A 21,494-nucleotide genomic window follows, 5' to 3' on the forward strand; every position below is an offset into this window, starting at 1 on the left:
TGAAAATATAATGTTGAAAAATGTATTTTGTCATGAATTAAATCATCACATTAGGCTTTGACTCAGACAATGTGACTATATATAACAGTATAAGGAATTAAGTTAAAAACGATGATACAGTATGGCTATAAATGTTTCACAAGTCAGTAATTATAATGGTAGCTAACTCCAAATCCTGCTCGGTAGCACAGGGCCCCGGGCAGGTGGTAGGTTCAGTTATGAGATGCTTAGAAGGTGAAATGCCATTCATTGGAATAGGGAAGAAAAAGGAGTTGTTGAAACTGTGTTGTTGTTGTTTGGTGTGTTTTTCTGTTTTTTTTAATTAGTTTTATGGCCTGGTAATCCTGGCCAATCAGCTGGCCAGGCCACCAGGACTACTCCTGGTGCTTTCAATGTCCTGAAGTTGGAAAATAGTATATTCAATGTGAAAAAAGTACATTTTCATTTAATATTAATCATATTAACAACATATTGAATTTATTCAAGACAAACTCATTATCACTTGACCAAAGAAAGTATGACATTTTGGAAAATATGCAGTTTTTTTCTTTTAATGAGGGTTCAGAAAAAATTATGCAGCGGGTTGCAGCTGATGGATCTTGGGAAGTCTTGCCTTACTACAATGGGTACAGGACACGGGATAGTTTTGTTTATTGAGTGTCTAAGATGATTATACTTATGTGAAATGATACCCTTTTGATGGGGCAAATGTTCACACTATCAGGCACTTGATAGTGGGGCTAGGAAGGATGGGGTTTGGAATTTAAAGTGTTGCTGAACTGAACTGAGACCAAATTTAATAAGTAGAAAAATGTACTTTGAGATGGGGAAAAGGTTCGAGACGAGTGCAGTCATTGCCTGTTTTAAAGTTACTAGAAGGTACTTTCATTTTGTGTTGATTTTGGCCGTCCCTGTGGAGGAAAGTGCCTTTCTGAGCACCAGAATCTCTTTAGAAAACCTCGCATTTTATTGCTCTCTGCCTCTCGACGGAGCTTCAGACTGCAGGTTATATTGAACCTGCATGATTTCACCAGAATCCGACCCGGTGACACAGATGAAAAGCATTAAGAATAACTATATAGAAATAGGCAATGTTCTCGCTGATGGTCTCTTATTTACGTGGGTCATAAAGAGGCAGTATTACATTGAGACTATTTAACAACTAGTTAAAAGTTCCTCTCAGTTACTTTAAGTAATAAAGAGATTGTATCTTGTGTTAGAGTGGTTGGCAGAGAACCCTGCTTCATGGACTCTTTGAATACATTTAGAAGTATGGAGGCCAGATTTCCACAGAATTTTCAAAAAAATGCAGTAGGGTACCCGTCAAGCCCGGAGATTTACTGCTTTGCAAAGCTGTAATAGCTCCAACTATTTCTTACTATTCGTGCATCAAGTGCACGTGCAGTTTCTGGGCTTATTGATGGGTTGTCAAAATTGCAGAGAAATGTATCAATGACTATTGTTTCCGCCAGTTCTAATCGATACAGAGAAGAGCAGAAAGATCTGAAAGCTGTGTTCAAAGCTTCTTTCATCATGGTGGAAAGTGTTACATCTGTGATAAGCTTAGAGTAAAGTCTTTCTAGATCTGCAGGCAGTTTGTTGGCAGAGTCAGGCTGCTCTTCCAACATGGCGCTACCCTTATCCACAGCAGCGTAGACGGCAGTAGTAGTTGTTGGCTTTTTTTCATAGCTTGTAAGCCATTTGTTTGAAAAAAATAAGGTTAAACAGTTCCAAGTTAACACTATAACACGAGGTAGTGTTAAGTGACACTTGTGCAAGAAGTGACGATAAGTATTGAAAAAGCAAAGCGGGCTTGCGTTCCTCTCACATGCTGAACCGAAAGTTCCCACGAGCTGGCATTTGACCAGTTGGGAGAGAAAATGCGTTGGTTAGCAGAATGTCTCAGTGGTGCCTTCTCTGTGGAGAGTGCTTATTCCAGCTTCCTTTACAGACCAAAGACATGCAGGTCAAGTAAATTGGTGACTCTTGATTCACCATTGATGAAAATGTGAATGGTTTTCTGACTTTATATACAGCCTATATATCAGCCCAGTGTCCCTAGGCCTGATATGAAATACAGGTTTCATTATCATGCATTCAAGGCACATCATTCTAAAATGAACATCCTACAGCTCCTTAACAAATTGGCCGTGTGTACACAAAGACAGTTAATTATGGAGTTGGGAGTGAAAGTAAATGATGAATTAAATGATAATCTATGTCTAATTATTAACTGTATTTGAAAAGATAATTTACATTTGAATTAGTATTTATCTGTCCTAATAATAATGTTTATCCCATTCAGTCTAAGACCTCTGTTTTGTTCTAATGTGGCATGTTGGAACTATAATGGGATTATACATTGACTGTAAATAGTAATGCTGCAACAAGCTCAGATGGCAATCCGATCATCTGGTACAGCTATGTATTAATGCCTTATTTCTAATGAACCAGTAATCCAAATGGACGATACCATGGCTCAATTAAAGCATATGAAAAATATAAGCATTTCTGCATTTCGGGAACATTTCGGGAATGGGCTGTGAACACAGCTCTTTCATGCAAAATAAAAAGGTTAGTGTTAGTGTCGGCCATGATATTGCTCCCAAAGGCTGTGTCATTGGTGTGTGAATGAGCTAATTTAGATTTTGATGAGCATGCGGCACCTTGTATAGTAGCCTCTGCTATGAGTGTATGAATATGTGTGTGAATGGGTGATTGTTTACATGACATGTACAGCACTTTGAGTGGTTGGAAGACTGAAAGGGTGCTTTAAGAAATGTCCATTTACCATTTAAGCTTGTCAAAGCTTCATGAAATATGTAGGATAGAGATGATACACCTCAAGAATTCCTGTAGCCATATTGCACAGGCTGCTATACCTTCTAATCCAAAATATTTTCACTCACAACTCAAATAACGAGACTTTGTCAGTGGCGGTACGCTTCAAACTATGATGCTCTAGGTCAACCCTCTAGCGTCAGTTTGGAGTCAGGGACAGTCATGATTGCATAGTGTCTTTTCAAAATAAACTTCGAAAGTATGTTGACTCAATTTGGAGGTTTAATTTTGCAACACATATTTGAGATATTTGTGGTTTGAGTTAAAAAAAGAGGTAAAATAATTATATGCGTTACCTCACTGGTGTCGGTTAAGTACGTAAGTTAAGTTATGTGTGGTGTCGGTTAAGTATGTAAGTTATGTAATGAAACTAGGATAAAATAACTCAACATTAACTTGGTTTCACAAAACCTAAAGAGTACCTCAGTGTGTCCGTATCAGACCCCGAGGGGCACTGACCAAGCGCTGGTATTTGACAAGCTGGGAGTGACAATGAGTTGTCTCATCTCATCATCTCTTAGCTAAATTGAGTGGATTGTATCTTGAAATAGGCTAAATGTTAGCAATGAGACGCCATTAACATAGCAAGTTTAGCTAACTGAAATCACTTGTTGGTACTGTCAGTAGCATATGGTGGCTAGCGTTAGCTAGTGTTACTGGAGAGTTTGCTGACTTGGTGACTACTCTGAACTTGTGCTACAGTATGTTAAAGTATTGTTATCCAGGAATTAGCAGTGGCCACAGCTCAACAGCAGTTACATAGGCTTGTTTTTAAGTGTGACTGATAATCAGTGGCGGGCCGTGGATTTTATACCTGAGCCTTCAGTGCTGTCCTACTACAGTTGAATTACCTCCTAATAACCTCATTATGAAGCATCAATCCAGCAAACCTGCAGCGGATCCATCACACAGGAGCACGAGCCATTCAAATAGTATTCATAAAAACGACACGATAGACAAATGAACAATAGTAACGTTACTGTGTAACAAAATAAACGCAGTTTGTCACTTACCGAAATTTAGAGTATAATCCCAGTACATCGTTTCAGTTCCAGTAAGAAGTCCTTCTCAATTCATGGACACCAGTGACAGTCGAGCCTCCCCAGTTGTATTTCGCCGGTCTGCAGCGGGGCCGGGATCCCACCGCCAGCGCAAACCGCACGCCAGGCCGCGGTCGGGGCCAGGATCCCACCGCCGGCGCAGACCGCACGCCAGGCCGCGGTTGTGGAGCAGTTTCCCTGCGAACGTGTTCGTTGAGTTGTAGATCCACTCGAGTCTCTCCAAAAGTTTTCAAATGCTATGGTGTCCTCAGGTTAGCGTAGCGTAGCTCCAAACACCAAGAGCTCACTTAAAATGAAACGCATTCCCAGCCATAAAATGTGCAACGCTTCTCCGACGCTGTCGGCAAGAAATACCGTTCATACGAATCCTGGCTGAGTCAGGGCTGCTAGCTGTGGGGTTGACTGACCATTTCTTACAATGTCCAGCTTTTGCGGAAATGTCCATCTTTCTTGAGAAAGGCATTGTCAGTAACTCCGCCACTAAATCCGTTTCTCCTCCTTATTCAGCCATTGAGTGTTTAAAAAAACAAAGCCCGGTAAAAAAATAATCTACACCAAGCAAAACCCTAAAGATGCTATAATTTCTTCCATATCTTTCAATTTGAACTCTTACTCCTCCAACTAAGCTCTGCTGGCAATTTAAGTTCGTTTCATGATAGTCACGTGCTCGCCCACTGACCAATCACAGTGCACCTGCACCTCACTGCAGCGCTGCTCCCGAAAACTGAGCTGCACGTAATGCTGATGTAGTTGTAGGCCAGCTAGCAGGCTCTGGCACGTCAAAGAATACGCCCAACATGTCAAACTAAAGATCTGATTGGTTGAAGACTATGACAATCAACATTCTCGTCCCCATTCACTTAAACTGCAAAGGGATTCACTTGTGAGTCTGCAGGCCTCGGGCCTCTGTTCTTACCTAGAGACACAGAGGTGAAATCTGATTGGTTAAAAGCTCTACTTAAACCAAGCTGCACTGGAAGCAGAGCAACTGAGGAAAACAGTAGCTGTGCAATGAGAAAATAAGATAATGGGGAAAATATTTTTATAAATTATAATACATGTAGTGTATTTAAGAACAATTATTAAATTATAAAATAGCTATAACTTTGTGATTCTGTCTAGGCCAGCAGAGAAGGCCTTGCAGGCCCTGACGGCCCGCCACTGCTGATAATTAAACACTGGAAGACAACACAGGAGGTTTTCAATTCCTATTGAATAGCATTAGAAACAAATGAAAAGCCCCAGTTTGTCCTCTGGAACAGACAGTAGTTGTGGTAAAAGTAGAATGAATTGATTTGGTGTCTTGGTTTTTATGGTGTTATAAAAATGCAAGTGCTTTACAGTTCTATGCAAGTGTTAACATACACCCTCCATATTCTATGAAACCACTTATTAGAAAGAATAAGTTCAAGGTAACTTCCATAAAATAGAGAAGTGAGAAAATGGGACTATTTATTCACAACATAAAATCTGAATGAACCTAAAGTGTTTTACATTTCATTTTCAAGGAACACAAACAACAGAATGCCTACAGTTGATGCACCGAGACAAGAGGAGGAGTAAGTCAACAGGAACTCATTTCAAAAGATGGAAAATCTTTTGGGTAATACACAAGAGACAAAAAACAGGCATGAAAATACAGACAGATTCAGGTGTTGACATTATACAACCTTGTCTGGACAGAAGGTGACAGGGTTATTATGTACTCACTATGAATCATATAACTATTTATCATGGATCTTCAATAATGATTTTGTACATACAAAGTCAATAGTTCACAGAACACTTTAAACTGCCAATATGTGTGAGTGAGTATGTTCAACAAATTCTCTCCTTCCAATTCGGCAAATACTGACACTTGGTCGGTGGCCGATCATGCTCTAGGTACCCCTCTAGCGACAGTTGTGGACGTGTCAGGGACGCCAAGTCAGTTTCTGCCTGTTATACGCATACGGTGTGTTTTTAAAATAAACTTCCATTGTAGGTTTACTTCGTTCTTAGGTTTATTGGTCGACCTTCATTTTGCGGTACAGTATAAGCTGGACTTTGCATCAAATCAATATCAATTAAACCAAAACTAGGAGTAAATGTTCTTTATTCGACAGTGAACAAAGACAGCTATAGCCTACCCTAGTTACGATGTAATCAGAAACCGCATATAATGCTGCATTAGACCCAAAATATTTTATAAGACAATTTTTTATCTTTGACATATTATCTGCACAGATAATTGTTTTGTTGATGCTGTTTGTTATCCTCCTGACATTTGTAAAAATGCATCCCAGGAATAGACTAATGTTTTTGTTTTGTGTGTCATGTTTTTCTTGTGTAGCAAATGGGTTACAACTACATTTCGCTGTACATTCCTGTGTTGTATAATGACAATTAATGATCTTTGAATCCCTTGAATCGTTGAAATACAGGCTACTTAGACGCTATTATAGTATACTCTCATTAACCAAATAGGAGATCATAATACACATTAGAGATCATATATTTTCATTAGAAATCAAGTACAATGTCATATCAGACCCAAAATATACTAGTTAGATGCTATTCTACTGTTAATAGCTTCCCTTATAAACGGAGTATTTCCTTTTCTGATGAAAGGGTCCAAGGTCAGAGGATGTCATATGTGGGACACATTGTAAAGCCCTCTGAGGTCAATTTGTGATATCGGGCTATATGGTAAATGGACTTGCAATTGTTTAGACCCTTTCTAGTCTTCCGACCACTCAGTCATGTCATCCACCCATTCACACACATTCCAACACTGATGACAGGGGCTACATGCAACATCAAGACTAAACATTCACAGCATTCCGGAGCAGTTGGGGTCTAGCCCAAGGCCACATTGACATGGACTGGAGGAGCTGCCAATTCTGCGATAGGAAGACGACCCGCTCTACTCTGAGCCACAGCCCCCCCCTATTTAAAAAAAATTGAAAAACGAATGCTCGCACATGTCGAGCTAGCAGCTTGGGGAAGAAAATTCCACACATTTAACAAAACTGTTTTTAAAAAGAATACCAACCCTACCTTTTAAGGAAGCGAGGAAAGCATCGAGACTCACTGGAAGTCTGCAGCAAGTCCAAAGCTTTCAGTCACCACGCAGTGCATCCTGGGAGAGGATGAAGCCCTCACAGGACTCTAGCATATACTTAATTTTCATTTTTGCTTCCCTGCTCCCTCTTTTGTATTCTTTGTGACCATGAAACCATTTTAGCGCCGTTGTCTTTAGAATTGGAAAATGCAAATCAATCTGGAAATTCAATTCGCTTCATATCAGCTCAGAGATTCATTGTCACTGAGTGCATTTCCATACACTTGCTTTCATGCACATTTTCAATTTGTGCTTAAAATAAACTAAGAAAACACCAGAAAGGCATAAGCCATTTGTGTCCTTATTTGTGTAAAACTATTTTTTTATGCATGTTTTGGAAAAGAAACAGCCTTGTTGACATGTTCTGATTTATTTGGTCTTGGAATGCAGACTTCAAGGGAAGTGGCCCACAAAATGCAAGAAAGCACAGCGGTGGGAATGATCGTTTATCTGTCTTTATATGTTCACACGGAGATGAGATGCAGCACACATAAACAATTTGTGTTTATTGCAGGCACGACAAAGCAGGCTGTGAGATTTCCATAGGAGATACAATCAAGCTACATAGCATGAATATCTAACTGAGCACAGATTGCTATCTGAGGAGAAGTGCTTTTCAATGGAAAAAAAATGGTAGTGGACATTTCAGCTGTGAAGACTTAATCTCAGTGCTCTGCAGAAACCACCGAGATAAATATAACGTGAATTGTAATTGCATCAACTTTAATTAACAGTGTGAAAAGGAAACATACTAAACACTTAATATTGTGAGAGAGTCAAATACATGTACATTTTCAAATAAGTCATCTTGTTTCTACAGGATATCGCATCACTGGTCCAACTGGATTTTACATCAGATATAGCAAGTGAAGCCAAATCAGAGAGCTCAGCTTAAAGTTACTACATGGAACTTTTAACTGGTTATGAAACAGTGATGACTCTTTATGACCGGCATCAGTAAACAAGACCATGAATAAGAAGATTGGCTATTTCTATATAGTTATTCTTAAGGCCTGTCATCTGGTCTGATTCTCCACAAATCCAGACAATTTGCAGGTTCAACAGAAATTCCTTCAGCTCAGACTCCAGCGATGACTAGTCCACCGTGCTGAGCACAGAGCTTCACCTGGCAGCACTGCTGGCCCCTCTGGGAGCCAACACCTACACCTTGCTGCCGGAGACCATTAATAAGTCTTATCTGCGATCAATCGTTCTAATTGCCAACTCTTCCAACCATGCTTTTTCGGGTCTTACCATTCCAAATATGTTCCCTGCTTTCCACCAGTATATGCCTTTCTCTGTTAGTCACTGAAACACACAGTCATATTTACACTACCCTTGTCTTTTAATGTTAAAGTGATAGTTCGTCATAAAGATGAATTCCATGGAGGCTAAATAATGTCTCTAAGCATATAATATCCCCTCTGAGTGACTATCCTCCAAAAATAGCAACAAAATCAATAATTTCAGCTAGTGACCCAAAACGACATTTGTTTACGTCCAAGTGATGGCGCCCTCTAGCAGCCGTAGGGATTATGACAGGAGCAAATGAGGAAGTCAGGTGACATTAGCATGTACATGACTGGGAATTTGTTGTTGCCATGGTTTGCGGCTGATAAAGTTATTGAAGTTGGTTATCTGTAAGTGGTGTTGGAAAATTAGCTAAAAAGTAACTTATTTTTGGTGGAACAACAAGCGTGTCGGGGCAAGTTCATTACTTTTCCCTGGTAAAAGGTTCCGTATTTTGTTTTCTTACTGGTCTGAAGACGGCTAGTTTGGAGTTCGAAAGAAATGAGCTCAGTAGTATCACGGCTCCACTGTGACCTCAGCTCGTCTCCCCTCTGTTCCCTGTCTGTGGGTACTTCTCAAGTCTCTTAATTGCATCCCAGTTTCCCTCACTTGTGTCCTTTCCTTGCATCTTAGTCCCTCCCACCAGGGATGCATGGAGGAAACCATGCGAGGAGAGAGGAACGAGGAAATATGTTTTGAATTATTTGCGTCTGTACGTTTTGAAATTGTGACTGTGGTGTTATTATTAAATAACCCAGAATATGATTATTGTTTCTCTTAAATGATAAAACTCATCAAACACTCAGGAATGATGTAAAAAGTGTTTCGTCTCTCCAGCTCCCTCTGACTTTAATTGTTTCCATAATAAAAGTTATTGGGGGAAATATCAGATCATGAAAACACAAATCTTTCTAACAAATGAAGAAAGTTGTTTGTGGTCCTTTTGTTGTTCAGACTACAATGAACATTTATTTAAACCAGATGTTGAATCAGAAACCTAATCAAATATAAAGCTAGAGTTTAATCTGTGATCTGTCTTCACTCTGGTGTTAAACTCCAGTCAGTCAGTCTGATCGGCTGCAGCGTCCAATCACATAACTGATGAACAATGAGGGGGCGAGTCGGCCGTTAAAGGACTTCCTGGAAGTCTGTTCTCGTGGGTCCTCGCTCATGGCTCCTCAGAGGTCCCTCCTCCATCCTCGATCCTCGCTCCTCCGAGCTACATTAGAGCTTTGGGACGGCCGTCAATATGGCGGCGCAGAAACAACTTCCGGTTCAAGCGAGGAGCAAGGAAACGACAATTAAGAGACTTGAGAAGTGCCCTGTGTGTGTATGTGTGTGTGTGGCTTGATCACGACTGCAATCATCCGGCACCTGGGCTCATCTCCTCACCTGCCAACAATTAGACCTTCATCACCTTCAGCTCAAATACCCCGGCTTCCTGCAGTCTCATCGCCAGATTGTTCCTTCAGCTCAGTGGTAGCTACAACCTCGGCCCCTTTTGAGCTTAAATCTCTTCTTAGAGCAAGTTAGCCTTTTTTGACTTTGCAAAGGAACAGTATACAGAGCATTCGTTTTTGTTTAGCAATGTCAAGTGAATGGTGCTAGAGGAAGGTCATGCATCGCATATCCATCCCATGTGTCTTTTTCCATAGGTGGAAAGTTTTACATGCTCTGGATATCATGAACGTCCATATTAAATTGCATTGTAAACTAGCCAATGGTTGTCAAAATGACACACTCTGGGACAAGCCGTCCTCACCCCAAAAACGTCTGTCACTCATCTGGATATAAACAGACCAGTGACGACATATCTGACTTTTTTTCCTTTTAACCTTACAGTTATATTCCACCCCAAACCTATATTTGAGTATCCAACAGTCACCCCAAACAGCTTGAAATGGTGTCTGTTTGTAGTTATCTTATTTAGGGTGAAGCAGCTGTGGACGGCTTCAGTCAGGAACAAGGCATTCCGATAGAGACTAGTTTTTTCAATAAGAAACGTTTCAAACTATTCCTGCAGCATACTAATATCCATCCTATTAATCTGTATGTTCAGTTTGTGTCCGTTAAATATTCATACATCTTTTTTACAATATTTACATCCTCCTATTAATCTCATGTGATTGCAATTCTGTCCAAAGCTTGTGGAAAACACTGCTTTGCTGAGAAACTTTCACAACATTCTGCCTTAGATCATGACAGTGGTTCCCACTGCTGGTTTGGAGGGTGCAAGTTACATCAGCAGGGGGCACAGTGAAGTGGTAATATATGTCATTTGGTTCACTGGGAGCAAAGCACGAAGAACTTTGTGAAAAGACAAGGCGATTATCCAACTTGATTGCTCCAAATGTTACAGCAAAAATAACAAGGACAAAATGGTGAAGCTCATTGCAGACTCTGGCAAAATGTGCCCAGCTGGTGATTATCAAACTAGTGGCTGCCGACAGGAACACATGACAAACTCTTGTCACATGACAAAAATAAATCTTACAGATGCCCTGTTTAGTTCTCTTAAGTGATGTTTACATGCAGGGTTTCTTATAAAATGCATTGAGTGCAATGTGTTGAATGCATTCCTTTGTCAAAACCATTTTTCCTTGAAACAAGCATTGTTTACAGCCATGTTGACTTGTAGATCAGTGGTATAGTATGAAACCAGTGACATGAATGTGTAGCACATCACTTGTGACCTTGCATGTGTGTCCCCCAGTTTTTAACTTCCGGTCAGATTTCACTTCTCTTGGTCCAGTCACGTCTTGGTGAGGGCTGAGATGTACCAGCATTGCTGCTATTGACTGCTGTGAACTGGGAAAACTCACATTCCTGAAAGAGTGTTGCATTACTGTGTCAACCAGCAGTTGTGAGCTGAAGTCACAATTCTTGCTTGCATATTTAACAGGTTTATTGAACAAGCGATTTAGATGTTTATTTGCTTTAAAACAGAATGCATCACCTCTCCGGACATGGAGGTCTGCAGACACACCAACAGCTTCTCCTCTTCTGCGGTTGATTCGGCTCCTTTTTATTCTACCCTTACACAACTCAAGTTATCAGCACTTTTGAATGCAACTTTTCTTTTTACTCTGTTACAGATGTAACTTGAAATGTAGTACAATACTTTGAATAAAAAATACGTATATGTTCTACATAAGGGATTTTGAACATTATTATAGCAGCAAACAACTATTTGCTATGTAAAGACATAATGAAGTAATGGCTTCCTCCCTCACACCTCCCTTTGAACCTGTTGGCCCTCCCTGCATTTAAACTGTAACTCTGCGTTCACACTAGGAGCTACAGCACCAGGCTACATGTCATTGTCAATGGAATCCGTTGGCATGAGGCTACAAACTGACACCTGACACTTGTCGCTGTGGGGCATACGTGACATGCTACAAATTAAAGCTGAGATGGTCTCAACTTTTTCAGCGGTCCAATGACTCAAGGTAGCACCAACCAATTATATGTTTTTGTTTCACCCTGTTCTTTTCCATCTAAAAAAAATAATTACGTCAGAGTGCTATAGCAACACTTCAACAGTGACTCTGGAAGAATGTACCTGGCCTTTTTGTTGCTTTTGTCGCTTGTAGCATTAAGAGCGACCTCCCACACAGCATTGTAAAAACAAGATGGCGAGAGCGTAGTTTGAAGGGTTCAGCTGAAGGCCACCTGCCAGATTTTCCTCTATGGAAGAATATATGTTCTTCCATTGAATAATACCCTGTAATCAGAGCCACCTGCTACCAAACATTCAATTCAAACCATCAAAGAGCTTAAGCTTCCTGAAGCATAGCTGATTTTACTCGATGTCTTAGGCAGCTGGCGTTATTAGCAAGTTATTAATTAGGTGATATGTTTTTAGTTCCCTCCGCTGATCACAGAAAGAGCACCTTACCAGGCTGAATAGGTTACTAATATTACTAAATTAAATCCATACTGAAAACAACTCCCACCAAACAAATAATAGCCGTGATGTTCATCATCTTGCTGGCCTGTAGTGTACTTATCTCGCCTTTCTTCAGAGTAAATGTGATTCATTACTTCCACTTCTGGCCAGTGCTTATCAAAATAGCTTGCTTGCAGTCATTTGTGCCAAAAGCTTACTTGCTTCACATTCCTAAAAGTAGTTGGCACCAGCAGTTTAGAGGAGACACAGTTATCACTATGCAAATACAAAGAAATAAATTGCACAACTGCAACAGAAATATCAGAGCAATGTAAACACAGTAAAGTAATTGCTAATCAATCTCACAATTTCTGAGGAATTTATGAATGCTCTCTTTCTTTGGTTCTCTTTCTCTCTTAATATGACTCCCTCTCTCACACACACACACACACACACACACACACACACTCAGCAGTCAGGAGAAGAAGTACTACTGCAGACCCTAAAGCCATGTTATAAGTCAAGACAGGGTAGAGGGTGTATGTAGCTCTAATCCTCCAATTAATTATCATTCCCCACAAGTGGAGGACCCCTGAGTGCTTCTTGACACTTCTATTAAAAAGTAAAAATGAAACATAATATGAAGGTGACGCAAGAGAGAGATCTCCTTCTTCTGCCCATCTCCTCGGAGAGCAAAGTTCTACAACGTTTTTGGCAAGTTTTCTTTCTTCTTTTCTTTCCTCCTCTTGTTGTGTGGGAAGAGTTGCAGGGTGAGCTGGTAGTTATGGCACAACAGTACCAGAAAGAGTGCAATTATGTTCTGTGTGTTATTGTCGTTGGTTAATGCAACATTACTACACACACACTAATGTTACTGATACACTTATGGAGGAAATATCGAAATAAGTTGTTGCGATAAGCACCAAGTCAACACCTCTAGAGCTCAGCAGTAATCAGACAGAAGCCGGAAATCAGATAAAAAAATACATGCAACCCCATTTGTAACTGGTTATGAAATAGTCGTAATGTAATACTGAAGCCTCTATATGACAAACATAAAGTTAATGAGACCATCAGCCAGAAGATTTACTCTTTAAATATAGTTATTTTTAGTGTCACCAATGCCATCCGATCCGATTTTGGACAAATCGGACGAAATCACGCAATTTCACCAGAAATGCCTTCAGCTCAGACTCCAGGGGGGCCTCCGGCAGCAGCCAACCCGATGCGGTCAGACCCAGATCCGGCTTTACTGCCACCTTCAATCTGGCTGCTCCACCCGTCATCGACCTGGTAGCCAACATCAACGCCAATCTGCTGGGGAATTGCTGGGCCCGCTGGAGGGAAGGGAGGCCCGGGAGTTGCCTGCTGGCTGACTGAGTGGCAGTGAAGGCAGTGGTGTGGCTGCTGTGCTGGTCAGCTGGAAGGCATCATGTGAGATGATTGTGCCTTGTGCTCTACTAGAGGGTCAAGAGAGCTTGTGACGCTGCCTTGCAGACACAGTGGCGACACTTATTTTGTTTGTCTCTGAGGCTTTTCAACTTCCTGTGCAATCGTCCTCTAATCAAAGTAATAGAGGAAGACCCCCAACTTTGAAAGACTGGACTATTTATTTTGTATATTGTATTTTTTCTTCTTTTTTTAGAAACATCACACATTTTTGCGACAGTGCATATTAACAGATTCCTTACAATATCACAGTTACAATAACAAACAATGAATAACAGTGAATGAACAAAAATTAAAAGATAATGTATTACTTTAGCATTATAGTTTTGAGATTTGGACTTTTGGTCAGACTAAACCATATCATCAGAAGGTGCAGCCCTAGATAAAGAAGTTAAAACTACTCAACTAATATCGTTAAATGTGTCCTAAATATCAATGCATAAGTAATAATAATCTTTTGGTTTAATAAATAACAGCATAACACTCCCAGGGACCATTTCTCTGTACTTTTACTTGCGATACCGTAGATACTTTTTCCTAATAATACTTTTGATCGTGTTTTTACAAGATGTCGTCCCTCTTTCTGTTAGTGTGTGAACACTGCACACTAACGCTGCTGTGTGTGTGTGTGTGTGTTTCATATCATTAATCATTGCTGTCACCTCCCTAGCAGGCAGTAAGAAGCTGCTGGAACAGTGAGCCAGTAGCTTGTTGTTCACATGCAGGTCACACTCAGTCGCCAAGCTGCTATTCTCAATAACTCAAACTACTGGGAGTATATTGGATTATACAATACTGCAATAAGGGACTGTTTGTGTAACACTGTCCTCTTTAGCACTTAAACATATTGCTCATTTCCCCCAGGTTCTACTGACAACACTTCACTTCCTCTTTTCTTCCGTTTGCAAAACATGTTTAATCGGATAATCTTCTTTGCAAAAAATGTCAGACTTCTGAATTTACTCTGGCCTCGACATGACATTCCAGAGGAAAATGGAGAGAAAGGCCTCCTATCTGAAAGCATTACATTCTGCTGAGGCCCCTATTCATTTCTGACAGCTTGATTTTTTTCTTTCAGTAGAAATAATGGCAGAAATTTAAGCCTGGGTTACAATTCATCACAGAGCCTCGTACAGGGTGAAATGTAGCAGTGCCAGAGAAGGACAAATTAGGCGCTGAAGCAGGGGGTCGTCTGACAGGAGATGTGCCAGAGCTCTAAAACACAACACCAGCTACGACCAAAATCAATGTAAAATGATGGTGTTTACAGCCATTGGTGGTGAAATGATGAGCTAACGTTTGTTTGGTATTGGTATTGTTTTCACGTCCAGGCTAAATCCGCTCTCTAATCTTAGAACAAAGAACAGATCCAATACTCAGAACATTTATGATTAAAGTAAATTCATTAAAGCTGCAGATTACATTTTCTACAGATTTTTTTGCAAGTTCAATTGGTATTAGTTTTGGTTTGAACTGCAGCCAGGAAATAGGAATAATTTGCTGATTAGTACCAAACACAAAGTACAGCTGAGGCTGATGTCAGTAGTTTTGCTGGTTTAAGTTCATGAACCTAAGTATTAAATTTAGAACTACAAACATTAAATGTTTTCATGAGGTGGAGGCCGAAATATCAGAGACAGATATCTGAAATATTGGACAAATGAAACAAACTATCTGCTCCATGTAAATGTAAATGTCTGAACTGAGCCTTTACAACTGAAAACATTGTGAGAAGGTAATGTGTTGAAAATAAATTCAGCAATATGTCAATGACTCATCAGTATTGCAACCTCTTCTTCTCTTTTCTCCTCCAGCACTTATACCAGGTAATGTCTAAAGAAAAGTATTCTCAAGAAACAAGTTAAAGGGATGCGAACAACAGAAACATGTAGTCCATTGTTCCAAAGGTTTGATTTAATCGAACAGCTTAGATTTGCAAAAGCCAACTCAAAGAAAAAACAACCAACCATTAAAACCATTTTTTTGATGCAGCTTTCTTTTCCATGTAAAATTTGCTTCATAGGCCAAAACCTGAATAGACAAGATACATGACATTACATCATAATCAGCTGTATTATTATATCATTCAAAAAGTGTTTAACAAAAGACATGATTGATTATAAACACTTCTAAAAGATAAAAAAAACTTTTGATTAAAACATGGAAAAAATCAGAACAATTATAGTCACAAGCAGTAATTTGCAGGTTCAACGCCAAGTGGAAAATGGCTGAACGAGTGTGCACACTCGATTCATTGTTGCGGATAAGCACACTTGGATAGTTACATTACTTTACTTTCTTAACTGGAAACTTGAAGGAGAAAACGATCAGCTCAAGCTAACCATTTACAGTTCTCCATGTGGTTTCTCTGTGGCTGCAATGTATTGTTACATTTTTGAAGAGGCGCACATTAGCTACCGAATAGCTACGTCAGAACAATAAATCCACCTTTACTTTCAAAAGATTCATGGTGAGCACATTCAGTGCCAATACAAGGTGTGGAGGGGACCCTTTTGTGGTAGTGCATGGGTGTAAATAACATCTCTTACTGGAATGCAAGCTCCGTAATTTTACACCAATTGTTATTTTAAGTTATTTTATTGTTAATACAATCTTTCCTTTTCATAACCAAGTTTTTAAGTCACATAAACTCAACCATACCTTACTTTTACGTTCTGACTTTCACCCAGGAGACCGCTGTTTGTGCCCCGCGAGCCCGCGAACGTTGACTTATTTGTTATAGAACTTACGTGCTTAAGTTACACCACTTCTGTAGTTATTTCAACTCAAACACAATATTTTGTATATACATACCATTAAAAACGGACTATTGTATGTACAAGTTGTCCATTCAAACTGATGAAAAAAAAAATTCTGCTCCATTCGTTTGCACATCATGCAACGTCATCCGATTAGAGCAGCAATGAATTCGTTCACTGTACAAATTTGAAATTTTTGTTTCGGGGTCATTTGGTGGGTGTTTATATTATCTGAATTTCTGCATTTCTTATGGCTTTGTATACATTTTTCATGTTAGTTTAGGGCAACATGCACAGTACATTCATTGATAAGCATTTTTCCACCAGACTTTTGCACTATAGGGTCCAAGACAAAATTCAGGAACATTCTAAAGTTGGTGACTGTATCTTTATAGTTATATCCAACTCACTTTTCTACTGTGAAATGTGAAAAGCTATTAAGTATTGTTATTTTTTTGTATGAATGGTACATTTATTTTGTATGTCTTTCTGTAGTTTTCACAGAGGGAAATAAACTGTATGCATCAGTTTGAGACTCGCTGCGTCTTGTATGAGGATATGTTGTATTTAGAGCTTCACTAATCAACCTCTGACCTCTAGAGAGCAGAAAGTCACCAAAAACTATTTGTAAATGAACTACTGCAATAAAAAAAGCTAAAAGATCAAGGCTTGTACATCAGCGTGATCCTGAACAGTTCAGGGAAAGAAACATTTTATTATAATTCCCCAAGTTTTCAAAAGGCAAAAAGATTTGTATATAACAAGCAAGAGTGGCATGTTTTTCTGTAGGGAACCATCTTTTCCAGTAGCTCAGCTTTCCTCTGTAGTCTACATTTATCATTTATATCCTGATGTCAAATGAAGAGGTGACATGAGCTTTAAGAACGGTGAAATTAGCAACATTATGAAAGTGGCCTAGGCTTAGGTATTGGAATGTACCTGTATGTTTTTAACCAGTGGTTTGTTGAACACATGGCAGTCCTGAAAAACAAAGGCCTTCCCATCCTAGAGCTCGTTTTGTGTACTTTTTGTAGACATATTGGTTCTGCTCTGTTGACTCACAGAAATATCCTTCTTTAACCCCGGGAAATGTTTCACCAGCAACTGTCTGAAATAGTTCTGGAACTTTTTCCCAACAAATGTGTAGAAGATGGGACTGATGCAAAAGTAAGTGTAGGCCATGACGCGAGTGACTTCAAGAGCATAACCCGTTTTCTGCTTTCCCCCACAGGTAGTGGCTTCATCGTGCATCAGCATTACAATGTTGAATGGGGTCCAGCACATAAAAAATAGCAAGACAATGACAAATATTAACCTGACTGTCTTAAACTTGGTAATTATCTTGGATGACATGACAGTGATAGCAATCCTAACATAGCAGTAGATGATAACAACAAGAGGAAAGATCAAGAAAAGGATAAGCTGAAGGTAAAATCCAAAGTTTCTCAGCAGCTCAACATTAATAAAAGCTATTTCACCAGGAAACTCTTGACAGTACATTGTGTCCTCTATATATTTAAAAGTGGTGTGCAGAATCATCGGCCTGATGCATGCCAGGCCGCTGACCAGCCACACCACAGCGCAGGAGACTGTCGCATAACTTCGACTCCTCAATCGCGACGCGCCCAAGGAGTACACAACTGCAAGGTGTCGGTCGAAGGTCAAAAGGGTTAGAAAGAGGACAGAGCTGTAAAAGCCCAGATAGTAGACGGTGCCAACAATCTTGCACATGACCTTGCCGAAGATCCAGTAGGAGAGCTGCAAGTAGACTCCCATGAAGGGCAGACTGCTCATGAAGATCAAGGAGGACACCACCAGGTTCAGCAGCAAGATGTTGGTCACAGTGGTCAGCTTTTCAAACCTAGGAGGTGGTTAGATAGAAAGAAAGACTAAATGCCTAATGGTTACACAAACAGTTTAAGATACAACCACATTGATACAAAACTCTGAATCTGAAGACATTTTGAGCGGAATTGGTCAAAACACATCGATAAACAGATGCAGTCAGAAGTAGCCCACTTGAGCTTTATTTTACGCATCATCTCTACGTATGAGCTGAGAGAGAGAGAGAGAGAGAGATCAAGATCGAATCACAGCTGAATCGGATCGGATCAAAGTAGTAGTAGTATTAATACTGCAAATTTAAAAATCTGAGATGGAATCAAAAAAACTGAAACACAAAGAAAACATCCCCACTTTTAGTGAATCATAACTGTAATTATCAGAGGTTAATGCATCAAGAATAATATCCATTGAACATAATTTCAGTCATGCCTTTGGTTAAAAAGGCAGAACCTTTGTTGATTTTTGTAAAATGGCTTTTTAAATGTGGAACAGAAAATGAGGCCATTTTCACTCATTATTTTTGATGAACGGTAACTTAGAAATCCCCCTGTCAGCATGCAGCTGACATAGCATCTCTTCAACCCTCCATAATATACTGCAGTAAATACTCTTTCAGTCTGAAGACCAGGGAGACATCGCTGAGCTCATCTCTGACATTGTCATTTGTGTTTCCATGACCACCGGATTTATTTGTGTGTTCACAGAGGTAGAGAGCTGTGCTGGAGACCAAGTTGGAAAGAGAAGAGTTGGCAGACAGTGTCAGAGTGGAAGTAAATAGGGTGCTTACAGAGAGAAACTTTACTTATCGCAAAGATATGTATTCCTCTCTTTCTAGATGAATTCTATATGAATTCTATATGAAAACTGTATGAATTCATCTTATACTCTCCCAGTGTCTTTTTTTCCTGACAACCTGATGACATCTCCAGGCGTATCCTCCAGTGCCCCAAATGGTCTAGAACTAAAGCCTGGTCTAGAACGGCTCCGTCCATTCTGGCTCCCCAAATATCCAAATCAAATATTTAGAATATTTCTAAAGATTTTGCTGGCTGGAGGAGATGACAATACGGATAAAATCGTCTGTATTTGAATGTCATTTTTCACATTGATATTCTCTCTACCCCATGTTTGACAGTGCATCCAAAATAGAGCCTAATTGGTATTCAAAATACAGAAACATAAAAAGGGATGTGGAAAACACATTATTCTCATCAATAAAAAAAACATAAATTACAATTTTAAATTCAAATTATAATCCTTCACCAGATTTGTATGACATCAAACCTCCAATCAGGTTATTTATTTTTTATAGTTTTCTTGCTGGATTTACATTGCCTTCACAAGCATGATAAACGATGCAGCATCAAAAATCCAATGTTACTGTCTGTAGTTTGAGCTCTTTGATACAAGCCTCACTGTTCACTGTCCCACAATTGTTTCAGAGCTGGATTAAGCAACTGCTAATATGACCTAAATATGTCCTGCTGCTGCCTCACATAAACGTATTAAACGTATTCAATTGGTCAAACATTGGGTGGCTTTTATTGTGAAGCAGCCACAGGAAACACGATGCATTCATTGCTGACCGCAATCAAAAATGTGTCTACAAAACATTTGGCATTGTTCATCAGTTGGACATTTCTTTTTTTGCAAGTAAGTAATGTAACAAGAAGGCACAAACCACAGTAAGCTAGTGCTTGTCAAAAATAAATGAACAATCATTTTCTACTCATTCTTTTTCAAGTTCAATTTGTACCAGCTCTGCACTGGTCTCAAGGAAATGGCCATATTACACTCCAAAGTTTGAGTCTCTAGATGTGTTCACAGACTCAGACAGTAGACTCAGTGCTCGTTGGCCTGTGAATATTAGCATGCAGAGTTTGGCCAAACTCGCTGCTAGAGTTACACACTTTTAGTACCTAGCGTTTCAGATTCACCGCCAAATTGACAACAAGGTAACCAGCTTCTATTAGATCATAGTTGCTTATGCCATGATGGAAATAGTGTTATTATTGACTAACTTCGTAATCTTTTTTTGATATCAATCATTCAATAGGTTACTTTGTGCGGCTGCTCTATAAACATGTAACTCCTCTTTTGTATTTCTGACAACGTAGTTGCTAAATGACTGTTTGCTGCAGCATTAAACTGCACTTGTGATCACATCCGTTGCTAAATCAAGCAGGACAGTAAATGTATGTATTGTAGAAGGTAAATCACTAAATGTTTTTGATCAATTAAACTGTGTCACGCATACACTTGCTACCTCTAACCGCTTTAAACGGCAAAACCAAACTACCATTTACTTGCGACGGATTCTGTTACAAATTTCTTCTGAAGTACGTTCTCAGTGTTTGAATTGACTTGGTCCACTCACCGATGGATGATGACCAGGACCAGCCCATTGCCAAAGACACTGAAGAGGAACATAAAGTAGAAGAGGATAGATAGCTGAGCTCCCAGATAGTTGACCCGGTCCAAACTACACGGTGGGACTGGTGTCTGTCCATCGCTCTCATTACTGTAGTCATAATCATATGTTGAAAGTTCCATCTTTATCTCAAATGTTGGCGAGAAAATCTGTCGGAAACAAAAATGCAGTCTTAAACATTCACAGCAGGATGCAGTCAGTATGAATTTGGAAAGATAAAATGGTTAATCCTTTTAGGATATGTGTATAAGAGCTAATAAATGATGCATGCAAATGAGCAGAGATGGAAAATAATGCTGTTATTACATGCAAGAAACACAGGAAGTAAAAGCAGACATTAAAGGGAATGAGGACCAAGTTGAGCTGACTTACCGTCTGGCCAGAAGAGAAGCTTCTGCTTGTTCTTTGACTCTAAGGGCCAGAGCTGTCTGACTCACAGTGAGTTCAAGTCACTCAATGATAAGTCAGCCAGATGGGGGAAGGAAGTATTACGGATGTGTGCGTGTGAGTGTGTATAAGGGGGAGGGATTGGCTGAATGTACTCCCTTCTGTATCAACACTCCCTCCAAATCACTCTCTGTCTCCTCCCTGGAGTGTTCAGTTGAGACTCTAAAGCTGAATTCATGCAGACAGGACAGCTGCATCTGTGTACATCACATGTTGTCAAACAGTCAAATCACATGGACAACTGTACTGACCCTTGTGATGTTGGAATAGTGCTGATAGTTGGGAGTCAAGGCCATAATGTAGCAAAGTACTGCAGAAGACCACAGACAAACTTATCAAGTGTGTTTGAAAAAGACAAGACTAGTTGCTCCCTGATAAG

General features: G+C 39.7%; 1 protein-coding gene across 1 annotated transcript; it reads right to left on the reverse strand.

Annotated features, from left to right (window-relative positions):
• Positions 1-15,545: 15,545 nt before the first annotated feature.
• On the reverse strand, positions 15,546-21,124 carry LOC116400341 (C-C chemokine receptor type 3-like). The gene is made up of 3 exons (XM_031878128.1): positions 21,041-21,124; positions 20,615-20,817; positions 15,546-18,253 (listed from the first exon to the last, which is right to left on the reverse strand). Exons 2-3 carry the CDS (start codon positions 20,788-20,790, stop codon positions 17,398-17,400), a joined length of 1,032 nt encoding a protein of 343 aa, XP_031733988.1. The 5' UTR covers positions 20,791-20,817; positions 21,041-21,124; the 3' UTR covers positions 15,546-17,397.
• Between the last annotated feature and the right edge of the window lie 370 nt (positions 21,125-21,494).

The sequence above is a fragment of the Anarrhichthys ocellatus genome, unplaced genomic scaffold (assembly GCF_004355925.1).
Source record: "Anarrhichthys ocellatus isolate YVR2014 unplaced genomic scaffold, GSC_Weel_1.0 scaffold163, whole genome shotgun sequence".
Taxonomy (NCBI): domain Eukaryota; kingdom Metazoa; phylum Chordata; class Actinopteri; order Perciformes; family Anarhichadidae; genus Anarrhichthys; species Anarrhichthys ocellatus.

Bases quoted from the DNA above. Each gene is read 5' to 3' on its own strand.
- LOC116400341 (XM_031878128.1), bottom strand. From the start codon at position 20,790: ATGGAACTTTCAACATATGATTATGACTACAGTAATGAGAGCGATGGA. The intron at 18,254-20,614 runs GTGAGTGGACCA...ACCACCTCCTAG, and splicing joins GTCCTGGTCATCATCCATCG to GTTTGAAAAGCTGACCACTG.